Source organism: Elephantulus edwardii, unplaced genomic scaffold (assembly GCF_000299155.1).
Source record: "Elephantulus edwardii isolate Elephantulus edwardi_28Jun2011 unplaced genomic scaffold, EleEdw1.0 scaffold00103, whole genome shotgun sequence".
Taxonomy (NCBI): domain Eukaryota; kingdom Metazoa; phylum Chordata; class Mammalia; order Macroscelidea; family Macroscelididae; genus Elephantulus; species Elephantulus edwardii.
In genome coordinates this window covers 2,977,042-3,001,335 of record NW_006399853.1, presented here as the reverse complement: position 1 = coordinate 3,001,335, position 24,294 = coordinate 2,977,042, and the positions used below count along the sequence as shown (strand labels likewise).

Genomic DNA, 24,294 nt, shown 5'->3' with positions numbered 1-24,294 from the left:
TTCATAGCTAGAGAAATGCACCCATTTCTCACTTACATGTTTGAGGTTCCAAAGTCTAGGCTGTTACATGAAAAGCTGACCTTTTCAGATCGCAGGAAGGGAGTCAGAGCACATCTTACATAACTTACCAAACTGCCAAACCCTGAGAGTTGTGACCCATCTAAGAAGACGTGTAACCTTCACCATTACAGCCAGCTTCCCCTTTGCTTCTCACCTGGACATTTGTTACTACAGACTTACATCACTGATGTACAGAATATTGGAGGGCGTTAGATATTTCTACTGTTACTATAAATATGTAATATCTGGAAACAAGATGGTCCATAAGTGAAGAGTAAGTGTAGCCGAGAAATATCCATGATCCTCTATCCAAAGCCTTGGGAAACAGAATGTTTTAGAGCAGGGAGCGTGATTTTTCTTTTCTTTTTAAAATACTTTACAAAGTTAATTATGGTGCATGTACTAATACAGTTAAACATTTAAGTTCTGGAGTGATATTTTACTGCAATTAAACATTAATGTCTCTGCAGCGAAGTGTAATTACTCAGAATAGTGAGAAAACAAACACCATCAATAACATCCTAAATCATTGCTTCCGGATGAATTGTGGAAAATTTTTAGTTTTTGGTGCTTTTTTAGGATTACAGTGCAGCTTCTTGCCACTAGGCCACCAGAGCTCCCTTTAGTGCTTTTTGAATTTAAGAATTAGGGTTATGATTGTAGGCTGAACTTAGTTGCATTTTCTGTTTGTTTTAATTAACTTTGCTTAGGGTCTAGAGAAGACTTGATACGTTTTAAACTTGATGTTTTCTGACAGGACAAGTATCTTCACACCAATTGTCTGGCTGCCTTAGCAAATATGTCAGCACAGTTTCGCTCCCTCCACCAGTATGCTGCCCAGAGAATTATCAGGTAAATATGAACTTTAAAAGGAAACAGTGTTTTTTGCCCTGACAAATTTACTGAGAAAGATACCTTTATGACTCTCCTTATCAGTGTTACCTTCAAGGAATGTCAAGTTTCCTTGCTTAATTTTTATTCTCATTTGGTTGAAAAAGAATTTGTTTTGTTTTCTTCCCTAACTTTCCAGTTAAACTTAATTGTATTTGCTTTGTTTCTGATCTAGTTGAAGGGGGTATTTTTTTGCAACCATTTTGTAGCTGCTGCTCCTGCTGTTAATAAACATTTGCTGGGTATTTTATAGATCCTCACACAAAGCTTTTTTTTTAAAAAAAATTTATATTGGTTTGCATACAAAATTCATATGCATATTGTATTTCATTTGTCTACATTTACACAAAGTTTTTAAGTATGTTTGCCAGCATTTGGCTTACTCACCAGCATTTGTTATTTTCTGTTTTTTGTTTTTAAATCATAAACCTCCTAGTAAGAATGAAATTTCTCATTGTGATTTTAATTAGAATCTCTTTAATGGCTGCTGAAGGAGCCCTGGGAGTCTAGTGGTGAGGCATTGCTCTGTTAACCCAAAGGCACATAGTTAAGATCCACCAGCTGCTTTGTGAGAAATATAGGCATTCTCCTCCTGTGCAGTTCACATCCTCTTAAAACCTGCTGGAGAGTCAGCTACGAGTTGGTTCTGACTCAACAACACGGAACAGCCACCACCACCGTGGTTGCTGAACAGCTTTCCCTTGTGCTTGTTGGTAAAATGGAATTTTCTTTTTAAGTATCTTTTTGTTGAAATATCTGTTCAAGTGTACTGTCCATTTTTGGATTGGATAATTTGTGTGTGTTAAGTGTTATGCTTCTACCTATCTAGGATTTTATACCTTTATCAGATACATTGTTCTCTAAATTTATATAATGTCTTTTTATATTTTAAAAAAATTAAATCTTCTGTTGAACAAAAGTATTTAACTTTTATGTGGTCTTCTCTGTTTGTCTTTTACTTCTCATGCTTTCATTGTATCTGGTAATTCATCATTAAAAACTGACACAGCATCACACTGTATTTTCTTCTAAGAGTTTGATGGTTTAGTTTTCACATTTAGGCCCTCATCCATTGCGAGTTGGGTTTTGAGTGTGGTGGGAAGCCTGGATCCTGGATTCATTCTTAATATAAAAACTCCATCTTCATGTACCATTTATTACCAAAATTGTTGCTTTTCCATTAAATGGACCTAGGCTTTTTGTAAAAAATCAGTTAAATTATAGATTCTGGCTTACTTCTAGACCCTCAATTCTTTTCCATTTATGTTTTTGTCTGTTTTACCAATTAACTTCTTTGATTAATTGTATAATATGTTTTCAAATCAGAAATTGTTGCAGAGCGAGGGTAAAGTATATTAATAATTAATAACGAGACAAAACACCAAAATGAGATAAAACAGAGAGCTTAAAAGACAGGGAGCCAGCAGTTAGAATCAACTGAAGCGAACTGGTCCTAGCTTCCCTGTGTTGTTATTGAAAATTGCCAGCGAGCAAATCACCAAGAGAATTCAGTTCAAATGAAGCTAAGCTCTTTCTATTGAAAACCTTATGCTTGACTCAGGAGGAAGGGGTTAGCAAATACAGAAGAAGAATCCTGTAAACGCTTAAGGATTGCCTTAGTGCCTACCCCTGTAAACATTTAAGGATTGCCTCAGTGCTTCAGGGTGAGTTCCATCTTGTTTCAGCCTCCTCCTTATCCTGAAGTAGCAATTGGTTTATTGCAAATATTTAGTATGAAATTTGGCTTCCCATAAGGTATTATAAATCTTCCTTTTTCTTTCTCCTCAAAGATTCTGTGATTATTCATAGCTTTTCCGCACTCTCTATAAAATTGAGAATATATTTTTCCCCCTCCATTTTTGTAAGAATGGCTGTTGGAATTTTTATCACAATTGCATTACTTTAAAAATTGCTTTGGGTAATACTGACATCGTTAGAACACTACATCTTCCAATCCATGAACATACAGTCTTTCCATTTAGGGTAGGTCTTCTTTAATCTTTAATTTATAATTCTATACATTTCAATGCATATGCCCTTCATCTATAAAGAACTCTTGAAACTCAACAACAACAAAATTATAGTTAATAACTCACCAAAGGATTTCTGTCAACACTTCTCAGAATAATATGTACAAATGGCTAACCGTGTACATAAAAAGGTGTTCAAGTTCATTAGTTACAGAGATATGAAAAGACGCTCAAGTTCATTAGTTGTAGAGAAATGCAGCTTAAACCACAAGGAGGTGCCATTTCAGACCTGTGGCAAAGAAAAACACCCAAAATAATCAGCAATGGTAAGGATGTGTAGAAATGGAACTTTGTACATTGCTTGTAGACATGTAAAATGATTTAACTGCTGTGGAAGAATTTGTTCCTCAGGAAGTGAAACGTGTATGACCCAACAATTCAACTTAGGAATTTAAAACAGATACTCAGGCCTATCCATGTACACAGATGTGTTCATAGAATGCGTATATGTACGTGTGTTCATAGAAACATTACTCACAGTACTCTTAAGATCCCAAGAGTTTATATGCTCACCAGGATATGAATGTATAAACAAATTTTGGTACTTACATACATGAACATATTTTCAGCCATTAAAGTGAATGAAATACTGATTCAATCTATAGTCTGAGTGAACCTTGAAATTATTTTGCTGAATGAAGGAAACCAGACACCAAATGTTGTATGTTTCATCATTCCATTTGTGTGAAACATCTGGAATCGATTTCTCCACAGAGATAGAACACGGAGTTGGTGGTTACTGGGTTTTGAGAAAGGAGGACACAGGGAGCAACTATTAATGAGTCCAGGGTTTCCTTTTGCGATGATGACAATGGTTTGGATATAGGTAAGATAGTGACTATACAACCTTGTAACCGTATTGTCAAGTATAGTGTAGAGTGGTTAATTTCTCTGTCATGTGACGTTTGCCCCAGTTAAAACCATTACTGAGGAAGGTTCCTGCCCTCAGGTTGCTTAGAATTCAGCAAGACGAGGGCTAGTTCTTATCTAGCAGAAAGTGGAAAATGTTCTGTTTGTTTTGTTTTAATTCTTTTGGTAGTAATGGGTAGTTGGTTCAAAAAATGGTGAGATCACATCTTGTTGAGCGATTGATTAGCCAAGGTGACTCGATGAAGGGAGGAAATGAGAGACCAGCTGATGGAGAGAAAACATACACAGCAACAGAAGAAAACAAGGATGGGTTCTAGTTAGGACATAACTGGTGTGGTGTTCAGGTGACATGCAGTGGATTATAGAAAGAAGCCTGAATGGACTAGCATTTGAGGTCTTATTGTAGACAGGTTTAATTGTTAGAGTCAAAGTTTAAGATACTTGAATAGAGAGAAAAGGCTTAATCTTCAACAAAATATGATAGTCTTTCTTCCGTAAATGCCTATTATTGTTGTTGTTGCTGTCGTCAGCTGCTCTTGAGTTGAGTACAGCGACTCTGTGAACCACAGGTCAGAATCCTGTCCCGTCCTCCCCTTCTCTGATGCACTCGAGCGCCAGTCACCATGTCAGTCCATCTCACTGGGCGTCTTCCTGTCTTTTGCGGACCTTCCTCTTTCCATGCATAATATCCTTTTCTAAGGCTTAGCATCCTAAGGAAAAAAATAGATACGATACAGTTTTATTCAACCATAAAGTGGGGGGTTTTTTTGTTATACTAATTTATTGACAAAATTTGAAAACGTTGCTTTCCAGAACAGAATAAAGTTTCTGTAGTGTAGTGGTTATCACGTTTGCCTAACCATAAAGCTTTTTTAATAAGATCTAAGCATGGATATTTTATATACTCATTATGATGGATCATGAATTAAAATGGAAAAAATATGTCTAAAGAGTAGATTGCAGAAGGTTGTGGGCTGTAGAGGTGGCACGACTGACTTCTTGTCCTTCTCACTGCTTTTGCTTTCTCTTTCGCTCCTTCATTTGCTCATTCCTCTGGTTTCTCCTTCACCTTTAACTTCACAGGCCATTGTCTCTAGTATCTGATCCTAGATAGGTCCCCCTTCCCCCCGCACCCCGGTTTTCCTGGGAGATTACACATATACTTGTGACTTAAGCTTGTTTGTGTACAGAAAACCATCTAACTCTATATATTTCCAGTCCAGATAGTTCTGTCTTTCCCTGAGGCCACACAAGAACAAAAGACAGGTTAATTTTAAAGCGTGTGCTCTGGAGCCAGATACTCAGGTTTAGAATCCCTGCCTTAAACCTCATGAGCTAGGAGCCCTTTGCATTGTGGCTGCCTTTTGTAAACTTGGAGGACTTAGTTTTTAAGAAGCAGCTTGTGTTTGTCCAGTTGCCTTGCAGGAAGGATGCTCTCCTTGCTCCTTTGCTGTGATCTGTTAGATTTGTGCCTCTCAGTAGCCACGTAAGAAAGGAGGAATGTTGTACTTTAAAAAAAATCTGGCTTCCTGTACTTCCCACACCCAGTGTGGCCTTTGAAGACAGCTAAATTTTTCAGGGAAGTCTGGAGCAGTTTTCTTTTCAGTTTACCATCAAGTTTATTGCCATACAGTTCATTGAGATTCAGAGTGACCCCAAGGCAGAGCAGAGCTGCCCATCCTGGGGTTTTTCATGACATCGTTACAGAAGCTGGCTGCCCCATCTCTCACTGATGGGTTAAAGTAGTTTTTGGAAGGTTTATTGTTGTTTGTTTTTAGGATTGCTAAGTGCTTTAACCATCACACCACCAGGGTGCTTTCTTAAGTTACCTTGAGAGCCATTAGCTCAGAGCTGGGAATTTTTAAGAATCCAGTTTCTAAATGAAAAAAAATTCAGCGTTAGCTTGCATTTGTAAAAGAGAATAGCTTGGCAGACTTCTTGGTACAGTTGAAAGCTTTATAATTTATCTCATTTCCTTTTGGACTCCTGGCAAAGCCAGTACGTCATTTTGAGTTTTTTTAAATAATCTTATCATACAGTTTATGTAAGACCTCTGTGAACATTGAAGGAAACAAAGGTGTATCAAAAATTATGCATGACAAGAGCTTGCACAGAGCGTTATAGAACTTCTCAAGCACATTGAAGAGAATGGGGTATGGCTGGTGTGAGGGGAGTGCTAACAGAGGAGTGTATGCATTTTTCTTTTATCTCTGTTTTATTAAACCCTCATCCTTATGAATCTGTGGAAAGAGTTTGAGATTCCCTCTACTTTGAATTACGTTAGCCTTCAACAGTTCTGCAGATCTTAGACTCAGGACTCTTAGAATAAAATGAAAAGTACAGCCAGAGGAAAGTGATTTTCAGAACAAGACAACAGGAATTTGAAATCTTCAATCTCATTGACCTGTCGTGTTTTTAAACATGAATACACAGACTAAAGAATTCTTCTTTTTTTAAAAATTTTTTTTAAAGAATTCTTCTTAGCCGTCTTATTATCATTTTAATTTTTACTCTAGTATTTTTTGGTAAACATTATCTCTAATATACAACAAAGAGACCTGACTACTACTCCAGAGGGAGACAGTGTATCTGCTCATTGACAACCATAAAATGAGCCCAGAATGAAAGGTTGAATTTTAAAACTGGTCCGAAATATGAGAGACTCATGGGGGCACTGTTTCTCAGTAATCTTTACCTTGTTATCTGTTTCTGTGGCCGATTAGAGGGAAAACCCCAACACACCACCAAAGAACCAGTCACTGTAATTAAGCCGCTTGTGGGTAGTGCTGTAGGTTTTATATCTCAATTGCTAATGCACTGGATCTGTTTATCTTCAAAGAAGACATCAAGCCTTGATGGCCTCATTTGCCTCTTTGTCCATGTGCCAGTAAATCTCCAGCCCAGGTATCAGTGCCATGCATGAAAACCTAAAGTTTTGCTATCATTTTAACATCACTGGAATATTTTTGTTTTTAACACAGACCATAAAATTCCATATTTGGAAAGAGCTTAATTATATCCTAAGACCAATTTAAATATTCCACCTACAGAAACACGAAAACGTGCTATTGGTTTATGGCAGTCCAAGTACACAGTAGAAACAAACAGAAATCGTGCCTCCCAGCTCCTAGCTAATGGCCTTCCTGCTGAATTAGGCGCTCCCTATTTTCATATCATTCATGATTCCTGACATGTTCTGAAATGCTAATTATATGAGAGAATGTGACTTGACAGAGCATTTTGTTTCTAGATGAATTGTATTGCTGCATAGTGGAGCTCTGGTGGTTTAGTGGTAAGAATCTGTGCTGCAATCCTGAAGGTGTGTAGTTCGAATCTACCAGCTTCTCTGTGGGAGAAGGATGGGTAATCTCCTTCCATGCCTCTGAAAACCCACCAGAGGGTCGGCTATAGCTTAGTTCTGACTTGATGGTAGACAACAACATGGACTTTTTCCAAGACAGGGAAACATGGATGATACTAAGAGTAGAACACAAAATTGAAGAAATTTCATTTGACTCATGTTTCTGATGTACAGCAACAATGTAAGATACATGTTGTAGATCCATACCAGAGATCAGGACAAAGAGGAGAGAATGCTTTCTTAGATAAGGGCCTAAGGAAAAAGTCAACTGCTGACATTCAGTACTCCTTGTTTACCAATATGAATTTGATGAACCTTATTCATAGTTGTTAAAATTAAATGCTTAGAATGCCTCAGTATCCTCATTTACAAAACGGAGAGACCCTTGTAGGAGTCCTATAAGGAGCGATTAAATTAATAATATCTAAAGCACTTAAAATAGAGTTTGTTAAATAGTCCATACCCGTTATCGAGGAAAGAAAATTGTCAGATGAAAAAAAAAAAAAAGAAAATTGTCAGATGGTGAAATAAATTACTTCCAAATGTAACATGAATAAGGTTGCAGTTAGAGGAACGTGGTGTTAGTTCCAAGCCCTGGTGCAGAACGCTGCTGTTACTGAAAAGTCAGTAGTTTGAATCCAGTAGCCACTCCACAGGAGAAAGATGTGGTCGTGTGCTTCTGTAGAGATTACAGCTCGGAAACTCCCTGGGCCAGTTCCACTCCATCCTCTGAGGGGTGTTTTAGGGGAGGTTGAAGGATGTCAATGAGTGGGGTTAAAGCAAATGACGTAAAGCTTGAGGCAGCCCGGCCGGCTTGTTTGTGCGGTAAAAGGTCCTGAAGGATGGCCTCTGTGGTGGAGGAAGACAGACGATGACTAGTAGCAAAGGAGGTGTCACACTATCGAATGTGTAAATTTGTACACGGGTGTTTTGTGGATAAGCTTGTTAGTCCTTATCACTTAGAAGCCTTTCAGAGAAGTGATCTTGAAAGTCTTCAAAGGAATAAATGGGAGAGTGTAATGACACAAGAATTGATGCGTTTTGAATCGTGGTGCTGGAGAAGAGTACTGGATATCCCATGGACTGCCAAAAAGACAGACAGACGTGTTCGAAAAAGTGCAGCTAGAGTGCTCTTTGGAGGCAAAGATGGCACAGATTAGTCTTTGGACATGTAAGTAGGTGAGGCTGTTCCTTAGAAAGGAAGGATGGAGGGTCAGTGAAGGGAATTTTTTTTTTTAATGAGCATTTATTTGTCACTTGGTTCACCTTGAACCATGTGATTTGACACTGACTGTAACTGGACTTTGGAATGTCAGAGATGGTGAAGATGGCACGGGATAGGGCAGGGTTCAGATCTGATGTTCTTTGGGTCGTTGTGAGTTGTAGTCAACTTGATGGGACCTCACAACAACATCTTTGACACCTGGTAGAGAGGAACATGGAATCAGTGCTTCCACCATTCAAAATAGAGACATTAGCCATAGTGTTGGATTTTGGGCATTTGGATTCAAATTCAGTTAACCTTTTTTTCAGGGCTCACTGCCTAGTACAGTGCTCAGTATGACCTGCCCAGACTTTTATTTAATGTGGCTGTAGCCCTCTATTGAGCATATAGTATTTTTCATTTTTAGATGAGGAAACGGAGCCTCAGGGAGAGTAACGGTGTTCCAGGGTCAAATAGCTCATTGTCTGGTGGAGCTGAAGTTGGAATTAGGTCAAGTTCTGACCCTGAAATGTTCATTCTTCTCTTTCATGGCGTACCTGACACTGAAAAACACTGCAGAGGCCAAACAGATGCCCCCACCTGTGTTCACATTCTTGCTTGGGATGAAGTATAATCCTACTGTTATAATCTGTTCTGTAGAGTATTTTTATCCCAAATTAACTTCCATCCAGTGATTCTCAAAGTGTAGTCTACATGGACTAAACTTTTTAAAAGACATTATTGGCCATTGTCACTTTGAGACATTTGTACCAATCATGAAGAAGCAAAGTTGATAAAACTACTGATGTAAATCAAGATGGTGGCTCCAAACTGTACCCACTACATTCCTCACACCCATAACTTGAAGCTAAAACAATAAAAAGTCATTTAAGGATGCCCATGATTAAACAGCTATTCTGTGCTTGCGTGTTGACTATGACTTATAGTGACCCTATGATTAAGCAGCAAGAGTGTCTAAATGTATTGAATTTTACCCTTGGTTGCATGTCTTTTTTTTTTTTTCTCCTCAATGGAAACTTGAGCTTTAGTTTATTGGACAAACTAGTTTTATCTTAGAAAAACTTCAAAACCCAGTTGTATGTGTGGGGGGTGTTGGGGTCCGACGATAGCTGCTGTGGGTCCGGGTCAGGCAGGGAATGTGCCTGGTGGTTCTGTGTTAGTTGTGGACATGCCTGCATGTCTTTTTAATATTCTGTGTGATATAACAAGAAGTTCACATCAAGCACTTTTATTGCATACTGAACTATAGTGGTTGGTGTGTGAGATTACAGAATTATGTCTGCTGAAAAAGACGCATTAAAAACACAAAATTGGTCAGTAAATCTCAGTGTGTGAGACAAGAAGAAGTTTTTTGTTACGATTTCTTATTTTACTTTGCGACTAACCTTAAAGACATACCATTTAATAAGGGTTTTTTGGTAACAGCAAAGAAGAAAATAGACATTTTCCTGAACATACTTCTCCCCTTTCTAGGTTCCTGTTGGTTTTTTTGAATTTTTTTTTTAAATTTATTATTTTTTGTGCGTGTACCGTCCAATTGGATCTGACTGGTACAGGAGGAGATTGCCCCTCCTTCTTCAGCAGAGCATCTGGTGGATTTGAACCATGCGCCTCTTGGATTGCAGTGCACCTTCTTGCCACTAGGCCACCAGAGCTCCCTTAGCTTCCTGTTTTTATGAAGCTAGGTTTTCTACAGAAGCCTAAAGTGAAAGAGTGCACCAGATCGACTTAAGAAGTGCTTTGACAATCTATCATCTAGTCAGACAATAGATTCCCAAGATCTGTTCATGAAATACTGTATGTTAACTAGTAATGTGTTTGCCTTTATATTTGATTGAGTTTGTGGGTAGTTTGGATGTTACCAGCTTTGATTTCTAATATGCTTCGTAAATATAGGTGGTGGTGTTAGGTGCTGTCGGCGACTCAGCAACTCTTTGAACCACAGATCTAAACCCTGTCCTGTCCTGTGTCATCCTCACAATCTCTGACACACTCGAACCCACTGCTGCAGTCATTATGTCAGTCCACCTGGTTGAGAGATTTCCTCTCTTCGACCAAGCCCCTGCCGTACCAAGCATGATGTCCCTCCCTAAGGAATAGTCTCTCCTAGTGACATGTCCATAGTGCATGAGATCAAACTTTATCACCTTTGCCTCCAAGGAGCACTCTGACTGCACTTCAATACCTATCTGATTGTTCTAGCCTACATAAGAGAAAACTGTTGGGGTTCTCAATTTTTTAAATCTAAAGGAATCCTAATATAAAAGAAAGTTTGTTAGTGGCTGCTCTAATGCCCTTTCAGAGGACGACATAGTTGTAGTGACTGTTCGCGTGTCTGTGATACAGAGTTCACTATATATCCTTTTAAATATCAGCTATTTCTGAATTAATTATGCCTGTACTTCCTTCCATCAGTATAATCAATAGTTCTGTTTGCATAATTCATGTTTCCATTTAATAAATATTTATTGAGAGCATCGTCACTGGTGTTTGGAAGAATACGGGACCATAGAGAGGATACAAATCATGTTTCTTCCCTGTCGAAACTCTTGGTCTGCGTCTCTTAAGGCTGTAAGATGAAGATGTGACTGAACTTCATTGTCTTCCAAGTTTATTACTCATCTTGCCCGGGTGTGGCTGTAAAGGGTGAAGAGTTTTGTTTGGGTATTTATTACTAAATAACAAACCGCCCCAAAGTGCAGGGACCTAAAACAATAATGTCTCTCTCTCATTGCTCTGGGTTGCCTCCTTTGCAAAGCGATATTCTCATTTTAAGTTCTGTGCAGGAGAGGTTCAGGGAAAGCTTTAAGTTTGGAGGGTTAGGGTAGGAAGTTAATCGCAGGCAGAATTTATACAACTGTCATCTTGTCTCAGTTTTGATCATGTCTGTTTTTGCAGAGGTGCCAGGAAGCCCCATTGGCTCAGCAGTTAAAGTTGATGTGAGTCGGAATCTATTCCTAGGCAATGCATTGAGCTCTTTTTGGTTTGGAGATTTGGCTGAAGGACTTTGATGAGGCGATGCTTCAGCTAGAGCTCCCCTTGGTGGTGCTGTTGTGCTATCAGTTACAAAGGAAGCATCTTTTTGTTGTTCCAGGTTTTTTTCAATCTTTTATTGGGCACTTAAGTTGTACCAGGCCCTGTGCTCGCCTGCGGGTAAATAATAAGACACAGTTACTGTCCTCATAGTCAAATCCTAGACATTCCCTTTTCCTGACATTTTCTCAAAGGTAAAAAAGAATAACTTACTGAATTTAAGTTAAGCCTGTGCTTGTTTGTAAACACCCTGGAGACAGTGAACAGTTTGTCTAAAGTCTGTGTATGGGCAGTTCTCAGCTTACATACCTCTTGTAGTCACAATACATCCTTCTAAAATCTATTAAGTTAAAATTTGAGTTACATGCACTTATTTAAAATAACAGGCAGTACTTGGCAATGTACATCAAAACATTATTATTACTGTATTATGTTAAAACTATTTTAGCTGTATTTGCGTTTCTTTACTGCTTTTTTATACCTGGTAAGAGTCACAATCTATTAAGACAGATTATTGGATATGAACTGTATTGTACAAATTTGACATAAAGGCAGACTTAGGAAAGATACAATCTGGGACGGGTGTATCTTTGTAAAGTTCACAATTATAAAAAATATAAAAGGGGTTTACTAATGGCCCCTAAGTAAATTTTCAAATGCTCATTCTTAGTATATGAAGAAAAATGCTACTTAAAACTTCACTGACAAAAACCCCCCAAAACAAAAAAAAAATACAACTTCATTGACATATTTTCCACCTGTCATATTAGGAAAATTTGTAAGGTTATGTAGAAACTTATTTCCAGACTTTTCTGATGAGAGAGTAAATTGGGATAACCCTTGGCCACAGTTTGGCATTGTTCTTTTCCGAGATTCTAAATACATTATCCTTTGATCCAGATTTCGCTGCATTTGTTCAGAATACCTATGTGCAAGTTTATTTTGTGTTTATTTGTGCAAAATACAACAAAGTTTGTTGTGCTGGTTTTTGATTTTTTTTTAAGAGCTAAATGTTGTGGAGTAGGAGGCTAACAAGGCTTCACTGGGATGTTTGCCTATTCTTTCCCCCCCGCCCTTTCTCCTCTCCTGCCTTATAAGCATCAGAGGAGCCAGGGTCTTTGCTTTGTTCACTCATGTATCCCAGGTACTGGTGGCAGTGCCTAACAGTGTGTGTAGAATAAATAACTAACTCATATATAAAATTAAAACAATATAGGCCTATCCCAGAAAAGATAGACAAGCATGAAGACAATCATAATTGTTTCCAAGCAATTCCTAAACTAATGGTTCAATGTATAACATTGCATATAGTCTATTCCTACATACGCCATATGGTGCTCTGGTGACCCAGTGGTAAGAAGCTCTGCTGCAGTCCCAAAGGCATGCGGTTCCAGCCCACCAGGCAGCTCTGAGTCGGTTCCGCCTCTTCATCTGTGGGAGTGAGAAGTTCAAATCCAGGGTCCCAGCTTGAAGAGAAGGTCCACTCCTGTGGATTGTGAAGGAACGTCCTTGTATCCCTGAGCATCTGTGGGCTGGGCGTTCCTTGGCTGTCCCTCTGTGTCCTGGCCATCCCTGATGTCACAGAGTTTCATCCCAGTTCAGAAGGACACTCTCCACCCTGGCAGTTATGTCTCGGTGGTACTACGGTCCTCCGTGATGTCCTCTTGTGTGTGTGTGCCCCCCCCCCCATTATCTTTTTCTGCAGTAAAATCAAACTGGATAGAGACCCTGCCAGCAGTTTTAAGGATGGTGTGATGTGTTTCTCCCTCAACTCTAGTTAGTGCTTAGACACTAAGGGTCTTCTGATAAATTTTTATCCCTGGCTGAAAATTGAGTTGAAAGCATTGTAACTGCTGTCTGTGTCATCATAGTTATGTCTAGTCTATCTCGGAGGAGCCAGGTACAAATGGAGTCACACCTTGTCCTCCCCCTCAGTCCATTTTGCAAAGGGAGCATTCACGTCCTAGTCACTGAAAAGGTTGTCGTCATGCATTTGTGTTTCTTTCACGTAGGACAGTGTAACTCTGACCTACAGCTTGGGTTATCCTATGATAGAGCTAAGATAGCTCAAGCTTCCCAACAATGTCTAGACACTTTGAGAGTTGCTTTAGCAGAGCTTGATGGAAAATTAAACTCACTTCTGACCAGCAGATCCGCCCGTTGCCTCTCCAAGGCTGGCATGTTTTACTGAAGCTGGCTGCCACATTTTCCTCCTGTAGAGTGGTGCCTTGTGGTTCAAAGCATTGATCTTTAGATTAGCAGCTGTGTGCTTTAACTATCATACCACCAAGTACCCTGAATCAAGTAACATCCCCAGCAGATCTCACTGCCATTGAGTTACTTCTGACACATAGCGACCCTCTATCACGTTTCTGAGGCTGAAGTATTTCCTGGGAGGGCTGTCTGTTTTCTAGAGGAGTGGATGGATTTGAACTGCTGAACTTTGTTAGCAGCCTTATTCCAGGTCTTTCCTGAATCCCATTTGGTTTTCATTCTCCTGTAGTTTCCTGGTTTCCCCTGGTGGTGGCACCATGAGCAGCCAGGGCTCTGGAGTGCCTGACTTCACCTGTAGCAATTCTGCTACTTTATGTCTTGTTCAGCTTTCACGTCTGATCACATGTGAAGATAGAATCCCATTGCTTGACATGCATGAATGCATAAAATACAGACTTGGATAAGGTGAACATTCAAAACAAAAAAAAAGTGAGGTTGATCTTTAAGTCCCTCGAACATCTCAAAATGTAGTCTATTGATCTGAGGTACTTGATCTAAAACAGATAGCATATGCTACTATCCTTTGTCAGTTTTTAAGTCAGTTTTAAAAAAAAATTAGTGGGTCCATTTAATTGTTTAAACTCCATTTGTACTATTTGTAATGTATATACACTCTCATGTGTCTTTCATTTCCATAGTTAGTTCATCAAGTTTTTCTACTTTGTTTTGTTATTTACTGCCTTTTGTTCTTTGCCATCCACAGAATTTTATCTGTTAGCAGATAGGATATGTTTTCACACAAAGAAAAAAAAATCTGATTTATTCATTGTAAAGCATGTGTCTTAGGCTACCAAACCAAGGAGACTGAGTGTTTTGAATTAAATATTTAGTGCTTCATTGACGGTTTCCTCCCTGACTTCCATTAAGATCGCTAGAAGTAATTCTTCCCTAATAAAGCCTTTTGCTTGTTCGGGACCAGTTCACCAGCTGCTGTGGACTGAGATGTGCCTACATTTAGGCTGTGGTAAGCTTTTCTCGGTAACTTGTCCAGCATTAGGATTGCTGGTGAGCTGTTAACGAGGTTTTGTCATTGTAGAAAACATTTGCTTTGTTCCCAGATGTCTGATAATACCTTTGTTTTGAAAATAATAAAAATTTTATTACTGGTATGGAATATGAAAGTTTTGAAGTATGTGGAGTTTTTCAGAGGTAATAATCTGAGATTAAACAGGCCCTATGGAACTGAGCTTGAAATCCATAACCTAATTTTCTTCTTCCTAGAATACAGTTGTTATATTTGACTGTTGTTGTGTGCCATCGAGTTGACTGCGTCTCATAGCAACCCGTTGAACAATAGCTCTGACCCCTTCCTAGTTCTGAGCCAGTCTCACCATCTCTGACAAGCCTGCCCCCATTGCCACCGTCACTGTGTCAGTCAGTCAGTCTCATCTAGAGTCTTCTCTCTTGCACCGACCTTCTACCCTTCCAAGCATGATGTCCTTTTCCAAGGACTGGTCCCTCCTGGCAATATGTCCCCCTGTGGGAGACGGAAGTTCAAAATCTTTTCCTCCAAGGAGCACCCTGGTTTCACCCTCTCTAGGACAGACCTGTTGTTATCTTGGCAGTCCATGGTATGTTCGACACTTTTCTCCAGCACAGACCATATTTGACTGGAATAGACTACTACTTCCTTATCATGATTGCTAATTTTAAGTCCTTATTGTTGTTAGGTGCCATCAAGTCAACTGTGACACATAATGACCCTGTGAATAACAGATGTGAACCTTAACCTGTCCTGTGACAGATTAAAAATTTGTTTCATATTATATATAGGAAAAAATATTTTTGGTATTGACTTTTTAAAACTTTGACATTCTTCCTCCTGTGTCTCCTCTGCTCAAAAAGGAGGGAATCCCCCCCCCCCCACCTAAGGCTTCTCGTCTGTGCCTTTTTAGTCAACCTACTTGAGTCCCTGTCCCTTCTGTCTTTTCTGCTTTCCCATAAGATTTGTCAACTAAATAATACAAATGAAATAGTACATCTTGTAGCTTTTTTTGCGTAGAGCCTTGCTCATACAGGTCTTGCAGGGCGTGGTGCATTTGCATTTTCCATGCTGTCGTATGTTGTCCCTTCTTATGACTGTAATATCCCAGCATATGGATACCACAGTTTTATTTATCCACTCACCAGTTGAAGGACATTTGGATTGTTGACGCTTTGGGATAATTATGCTAACAAAAATTGCTAACAAAAAGGCCACATGTCTCTGGTGTTTCAAATCCACCGTAGCTTCTTGGGAGAAAGATGGGCAATGAGAAGGTGGGATGGGCGGTCTCCTTCCTCCCTGAGATGCACGGCCTCAGAAACCCAGTGGAGGGAACCCACGGCAGGGGCTTTGAGTTTTTTGATCCTTTCTTTAGAAGTTTTGTGGTTTTATGGTTAGATCTGTGATTCATTTTGAGTTCATTTTTGTTCGTGATGGCAGTGATTATTAGATGCTGTCTAGTCACCTCTGAGTCAGTGACGCCGTGCCCCACAGAACAAAACCCAGGTTGAACCTGTGCCGCCCTCACAGCCCGCCTGGGCGTAGGCTCGTTGGTAGACACCGGTACAGTCCCGCTCCCTGAGGGTCTTCTCTCCTCTTCTTACTCTTCGCCTTTCCCCAGCCTGATGTCCTTTACCAGGGGTCGGCTTCCCCTGACAGCACGCCCAAAGCATGTAAGACGGAATCTTAAGATCTTTGCCTCAGAGGAGCTCCCTGGCTGTGCTTGACCCAACACAGACTTGTTTGTTCTTCGGGCAGCTCAAGGTATACTCAATACTCTTGTGCCAGCACCGGGAGATCCCAGTGGTTCACTTTTCTTCTCCCCTTTTTAACTTTTTCATTTGATTTGAATGAAGGTTTACAGAGGAGATTGGTCTTCACTCAGCTCTTCATACCGCTTCTCTTTGATGACATTGCCCAACATCTCTGCATTGACAGCGCTCTTCCCTTCCCACTGCGGCTCTTGTGTCCATACATTCTTCTGTCCTCTCCCTTCCTGCCTCCTGAACTTTGTCCCTGGGCAAACGTTGCCCTTTTGATCTTGCCTGCTTGATTGTTCCAAGACTGGGTACCTCCCTGTACTGTTGTTGAGCTTTTGATTCTGCCTCTTGTTTAATTGAAAGTTGTGCCTCCAAGGGACGTCAAGATCCAGGCTCAAAGGGTGGCCAGGGCCGTGGCTTGGGAATTCCACTCATCTCTAGTAACTAGCCTGCACATTTTTATGATATTTTAGTTTTGCTCCATATTTGTCTCCCACTCTAACCAGAACGCTTTCTTAAAATCCCTTTCAGATGAATCAGCAGGGTAGCTGGGGATCTTTTAATACTTCTGATCTCAGACTTGTGCAAATTGAGGTCTGTAAGGCCTAGGCTTAGTGGTGAGGAATTATTCAGCCAAGCCAAAAGTCATGGTTCGAGTCCATCATCTACTCTGTGGATGAAAGATGTACAGTCTCCCCCTGTGAAATTTACAGCCTCTGAAAACCTGCTGGAGGGTCAGCTGTGGGCCCATTCTGACTCCATGGTATGCAGCTGCTAGCAACAGCCAAAGCCGGTTAGTGCTATGGCCTGATTCTTTCCATGCATCTTTGATTGTCTTCATTCTTTTTTGCTTTAAAGAGAGACCCATCAATGGTTGTATCTTAGATCATTGCTTATAAGGGCTTAAGACCCTGTTGCTACTCACTAATGTAGGAATGGTTCTCTTTTTGCCTGTGGGTTTATAGTTTCCACACTGTTAACACACAAAGAAGAGCCTTCCTCTGTTGAACCAACAACACACCCACAATTGATTGTTTTTAAAATAACATTTTCATTTTGTACTATTTTACTTACAGAGTTCATATACACTGTTTTTCACACTGGATCTTTCTCTTTTCCTTTACCCGCTCCTGCCTTCAGCCGTTAAACCACAGTTGATTTTTAAGGCATTACTGGAGATGAGCCTTTTACCAGCAGCATCCCTCTTACTTATCACCCACAATTTGAGTGGATTAAAGAAATGTAATAAATTCAAATTAAGAGGATTTGATTGGCAAACTTCTGCACTCCTCATGCTCTTTTTGAGAGATTGACCCACCCATCACTTTTGTAAGGTTTTTGTGACTCGTCCTCTCTGTCCTCTTCACACCGTGTTGTCCAGCCGAACCTCAGTCCCTTGACGAGGACTTGCGCAGCTGTGCCACCCCCCGTGCCTTTTTCTTCTACATTTTTGTTCTCTGGTGGTCTGACAATTACTGTCTGAAGCACAGAAGCCACAACTGTGGATTATCAAAGCCATGTTTTTATCTTTATAAATGAATTCAATATTGAAATGATAGATTATAAGCATCAAAGCTTTTTTTTTAACTGATGAGTTTTGCTGAAAGCAGCAAATGTCCCTTTCACTTGCCTCAGAGGGTGTTTAGGATAAGGTGGCACCTCTCCACAGCTGAAATAAGAAGGAAAAATATACCCCACTTTCTGGAGAATAAAAATTTGTGCCGCAGAATTTGTATATACTTTATATATTAATATCTTGTCACTTCATAGAGGAGTAGGGCTCTTTTTTTTTTAATGTCGATCTACATTATATTAAGCATTATTCGAAACAACTGTTGTTGTTATGTGCCCTCGAGTTCCTTGCGACTCATATTGACCCTATGTACAAGAGCCCTGAATGCCGTTCTATCTTGTGCCAGTGTCGCCGTCTCAAACACACTCATTCCCACCACCCCAATCACAGAATCAATCCATTCATCGAGTCTGTGTCTCCTGCGCCGTCCCGCCACTCTCCCAAACATGATGTCCCTCACCAACAACCAGTCCCTCCTTGCAACATGCAGCTACTCTAAGAAAATACTGAGACTATTTAAAATTGTGATTTGAATGTGAAGGTAAACTTTTAGAGGAACATTTTAAGAAAATCTTCCTGTCCTTAATACTGTTTTAAAGACATACGACACAGCCAGAGATTATGTTTTTATTTGTTCTTCCTTCTGGGCTTTTAGATCAAGAGAAATCTTTGCTGGCCTCTCTAACACCATTCTCTCCACACCACGTTATGTTCTGTTTATGGTGGTTCTACAATTAGTTAAAATAAAAAGGGAAAAATAATTTCAAACAGAATGATAAGGTATGATAGTGACATGTATTAGTTTCTTTATTAGTAACATTTACACTGATTTTTCCCCAGAAGGTCTCTTTCAGGAGGTCTGAGGTGTATATTGGAAGTAATCTGTACTGGTTTAATGTGAAGGTAGATAAGTGTATTCACACTTAGACTGTTTATGATGCCACTTTAGTTCACTTGCATGCTGTGTACATTCCTGAGGGGGAGACCAAAGGGTCCCCAAGGGGACAGGGTCCCTGCAACTGTGTGGAAACTGTGCTTAGGAACATGTTAGACTTATAATATGTCTACACTTTACAGAACAGGATCCTTCTGGTAGCAGAGACTTAGTTTGGGAACAGCTGGACTGTCTGATGTTTAGTTTTCTTTCTGTTTTAAATCTTCTAAGTAATGACTGAAATGGAAATGTCAGAACACTGATTTGCTGCTATTGCTCTTCTTACCTGGACTGCCAGTCATGTGTCTCACATCACATGGCTCAGTCCTGAGAGAGGAGGCTCGCGGAGGCCACGGCGGAGGGGCCGCCTGGATTGTGTCTTCATCTGTTCTCACGTATAGTACGGAGGCACATCTCGTCAACTTCATTTCTTCATAGTCCACTTACCACATGGTCCTCACTTACCAACGAGCTGCGTCTCCATTATTTCACTTTTACAACAGTAGTAGTAGTAGTAGTAATGTGTTTTCTGTATGCACATTAATGCTGTACACCTGATAATAGATAACAAAGCAAGAGTAAGGCTGTCCATGAGTGAGGTTGAGGTTGTGTTTTGAATTGACTGGGCCGTGATTCTTAGTGGGTTGGCAGTTATGTGATGATGTAGTTTGGTAGTTTCATCTTCTGTTTTTTGTATAATGTAGTTTTCATATAACGGCCTGACCTTCAGAGCCTAACCCTGCTTATAATCTTTTACAGCTCTTACGGCCGTAGATTTATTTGGACAATTAGTAAATATGTAGATTTGTAATAAATCTACATTTTCTTGCTATGTAACTTCCATTGTGTGTGTAGGTCTGTTGTTCATAGGGTAGTATAGTCATTCTTGACTTGACAGCACCTAACAACAACAACAACATGTAACTATCTTCACTCATCAGTTTGATTCTAAGTTGTTATGTTTCATTTTCTTACAGATTACACACAAAACAGGCATGAGAAAGAAAGTTCATTTATGTATTCATGTTGCCTAAATAAGCCTCTGTCCCCCCGATGACACACAGCTGCCTTAGACCCGTTGCATCGCCCTGTGATTGGTCACAAAGCAAGCGCTAAGGTTTATTTTCTTGCCCATGATAAACTCTTTTTCAACTTTCTTGCCCAAGTGTTATAGCTTTTTCTTAAAAACTATTTTGTAGCCTTTGTTAAGGTACCTAGTTCTCGAGGTTCGTACTGCAGTTTTGGCTCCCAGATAATCCACAGCATTTCAGAAGATAAAGTGATAACTAGCTAAGCCTTTGGAACTGTGTTAGGATGGTCACGTGTGAAATGAATCACGTCATTTCACTTCCCTGGTCCATAGGAGTGAAAGAAAGAGTATTTTTGTTTTTCCAAGAAAGATCCAAGAGTTGGGAGATGAAAATGGTTGTATTATTTTTATGCTTCTGCAAGGTGGTCAACTCATGAGATTCTTGGAAAGCTTGCAAAAAATTGACATTTCAGGCCATGTTTTTATTAGGTGAGGCTGACAGTCACTCATGACAACCTTGGGAACAACGGAGCTGATCCTTGAGCAGCAGGGAGCTTGCGATGGTGTGGGATAGGGTTTCAGGCTGTAGAGCGAAGTCATTGTGTGTTTGTTGTCTTGATTTATAGCCCTTTACTCCAAAGGAAGGAAGTAATTTCATGTTTTATGCTTTTGACTCTGAATCCTACTCCTGCCTAAAATGTGATTAACAATCTAATATGAAGGGAATTGTAATGCATAGGAATTCCTGTAAACAAGATAGCTTGTGAGTCACTGAATAGGGAATTTATTTTTGTCTGTTTTTCATCTTTTTTGTAATTAAATCTATTAATGTCAAGTGTTTTCTTTCGCCAGACACTGTTAAGTAGTTGGGAGATGAAAAGAAAAACATTGAGGACTTGCCTTCAAAGAGCTTATGTTTGAGAAAGGAGGTGGAAATAAAGAATTAAATTTTAAGTCATATGTTGGCAAGAACCATAAGGCACAGTGGAATCATAGAGGGAGACACCAGCATGTACCCAAAGCAAATTGCCCAGAAGGCCTATGTGGACGAACCACACTGAAGGTAGCTTTGAACAGAGGTGGGCTCCAGAAGAATAAGGAGATTGATTTGAGCGCCCCACGTAGTTGGCAGCTGATCCAGAGACCCAGAGTGAGAGAGTGCATGGCTTGTCTTCTGCCCCAGGAAGGAGGCAGCTAGCGTGTGTGTCACCTCTGAGGCAGAGCCTTGCCCTTCAGTGAGACAGGGTAGCCCAGGATCGAGCTTTTCATCCCCATCCGCCCACACATGAAGGCCACATTCCTGTGACAGACAGTAATCCTTGCCCGCCAGCTCACAGATGTGGATTTATGCGTGTCACCACACCCAAGTCGGTGAAAGGGTGAGGGAGTGTGACTCTTTCCGGGTACATCCATGACCACAAATGAAAAATGACTCTGATACAGTCTGCTGAGGAGTTACTAACTCACAAGTCTCTCTATGAAGACTTGTTCTTGTTGTTACTGGGTCTAGGAGATTTTGAACTCTCAAGATTGTATAACATTTTGACCTACATTGCTACAGAAAGGCTGCAATGTAAATGTTAATTAGTCTGAGCAAAATAGACCTTTTTCATAGTTCCAGAGTATCTGACTTCTCTGACTTAACACATGAAGCGTGTATGTTGAAGACTCAGAACTCTGCTTTTTTGGAAGACTTTGGCTATGGTGTCAAATCTTTCTGCACCTTTATGTCAGGAGGAAGTTCATAAAGTCTAATGACCATATACGTGCGCAAGCTTGTGGACGGTCATAAAATGTATGGAATGTGCTATTTTATTCCTCTTTATTGGTGAATCAGACGTTCCATTACATGTGTTGTGTTCAGACCCCAGATTATTCAAAGTAGACAGATGTGTGTGCACTGGTATAGGCATCTTCATGTATAGGTGTGTGTGTGTGTGTGTGTGTGTGTCTATATATATATATATATATATATATCTGTATATGTAATTTTTTTTATTAGTGTCTTCTGAAGAGATTTTTAAAATCATAGTCTCTTAACTTTTGCAACTTTTTCCTTCTATTTCTGGCTGAGTATCGTGCCTTTGATAGCTATTTTTGTAGTGAGCATGTGCTTTGAATCTGTCCCCCCTTTTCAGTCAGCTGCACCCCCACTGGAACCGATTTGGTGTCTGTGGGTGTTGTCTTAATTGTGCTCTGTCAATCCACCACTTCCCCTCGTGGAAGGAGGAACATGACACATTGAAACGCTTTTTAAATATAAATGACAGATAAACCCAGTCAGATTATTTCAAGTAAATCTTGCTTCTTTCCTTCTGCCATTTCTACCCGTGTCCCCTTCATCCTGATTCGAAAGCCTGTGGAGAGAAAGTGAGGAGATTTTGGAATGAATGTATGGGTTTGTGGATTATTCGGCCTCGCTTATTAGACCAGAAGCAGAGCAGACAGCAACATGCTATGAACACATTGAACTACAACTTGAAGCCATATAGCATAGCTGTGTGTTGCTGGGAGCCAAGCCAGCTCCACATTGCTGCCTGGCCGTGCTGTGTATTTTCAGAGCAAATGTCTGTACTAGAGAGCCAGGACAGCATTCCTTTTAAATAGTTATTTTGTCCAAAGTCGAAGACTTTTTTAAAAAAGCAAAATACATATGCCCTATCGACAGGAATGAGAATCATCAATGGATCTGTTTATCCACACCTGTAAATATAGGTTGTAGCATCTTCTTTGAAACAGAGGGTCAATGGTATACTTAATGAGAATCACATAACTGTGCATCTGCTCAGTCACGTATTTTTAGATACTTAACTACATGCAACCCTGTCTATTTACACAGCTACTACTGACTTTTTTAAAACAAAACAAAACACAACCTCCTTTGTTCTTTTTGCTTTAGTAGTCTATGAAATATGATGGGTGAACACAGTGACTGTATCAGTGGGTCAGTGTATCAGATGATGAGGATGGCACAGGATCAGACACTGTTCAGATCTGTTATTCATAGGTCGCTGTGCGTTGTAGTCGACTACACAGCACCTCACGACAAACAACGGTGAGTGAAAGCCCATGCCTTTGACTACAAGTATGTATCACTTAGCATCCAGGCAATATCTGACCGCAAATACTTTCATGATCTCGGTTCTTTTTTACAGGGAAAACAGCTCTACTTTTATTTTATTTCCACTAATGGGTTGTTTTGGTTGTTTTTTTTGTTGTTGTTGTTGTTGTTTTCAATAGTCAACTTACTGTTTACTTTGATTACTTAACATTAGACAGTAGAAATATTTTCCTATCAATACATGATATCATCATCTTTTTTAATACAGCTACACAATGTTCAACTTTATGGATGTACTCAACTAATGGTTTTAAGGGAGCTCGGGTAGCTTAGTAGTAAAGAATTGTGCTGCCAACTGAAAGGCACGCGGGTCAAATCCAGCAGCTGCTCTGTGGGAAAAAGATGGTCAGTCTCCTGCTGTGCAATTTACTGCCTCTGAAAACCTGCTAGGAGGGTCAGCTGTGGGTCGGTTCTGACTCACCAGCACACAACAACAATGATTGCAAACACCCAGAACCGCCAAAGTGAACAAGCAGCCTTCAGGCCTCAGGATGTGTCCCAGGCTGTGAAGCACCTCTTGCTATGTCTCCTCCTTACCTTCTTGTGGCTTCACCTGCGCAGCACCCATGCAGCCTTGCATCCCCCTATGCAGGGCAGTACCTGCTGAGGTCCCTGTGCTCCTGCCGGGGTACTGACAGCACCAGCTGGGCCTGGCATCCTCGTGGGCTGCCATCTGTGGGTTCACATGATCAGGAAGTGATTGTACCCACAATGCGGTGGCATCCAGGACCACCACCACTATTCATGCTTCTGGTACCCACATCCGTTTCCCGCCTGAACCCCTCAGCCCCTTCTCAGCCCTAGGCTGACCCAGCCGCACACTGGACCACACTGACCTGCCCTGTCCAGCTGATAGAGCTCTTGAGCTTTGTCTAATCAGCTTCCACCAAGTTCTAATGTAATGAACATTATGGAGATTTCACTGTGAATTGTGAGGCGTCTGCTTTGTATATAATATGGGGCTTACACCATGTTCAAACTGCATAATGTCCAGTTTCATAGAATATATTGTGGGCATTAATTAATGCATACCTGTGCTTTGCTTTTTATAAGAAAGCCAGTGAGATTTTGTAAACTAAAGTATGATCTAGTCTTCAAAGACAAGTTGACATTCTCAAAAACATTCTCAGAAATAAAATTTGTTCCT

At 40.2% G+C, this 24,294-nt stretch overlaps 1 protein-coding gene across 1 annotated transcript in view; it reads left to right on the top strand.

The window, feature by feature from the left end:
* The window catches only part of DYM (dymeclin), a 313,354-nt gene that overhangs the window by 117,431 nt on the left and 171,629 nt on the right, over positions 1-24,294 (top strand). Inside the window, exon 12 of the mRNA XM_006891704.1 lies at positions 818-912. Coding sequence (XP_006891766.1) covers positions 818-912 — 95 coding nt within the window. The remainder of the gene's footprint in view (positions 1-817; positions 913-24,294) is intronic.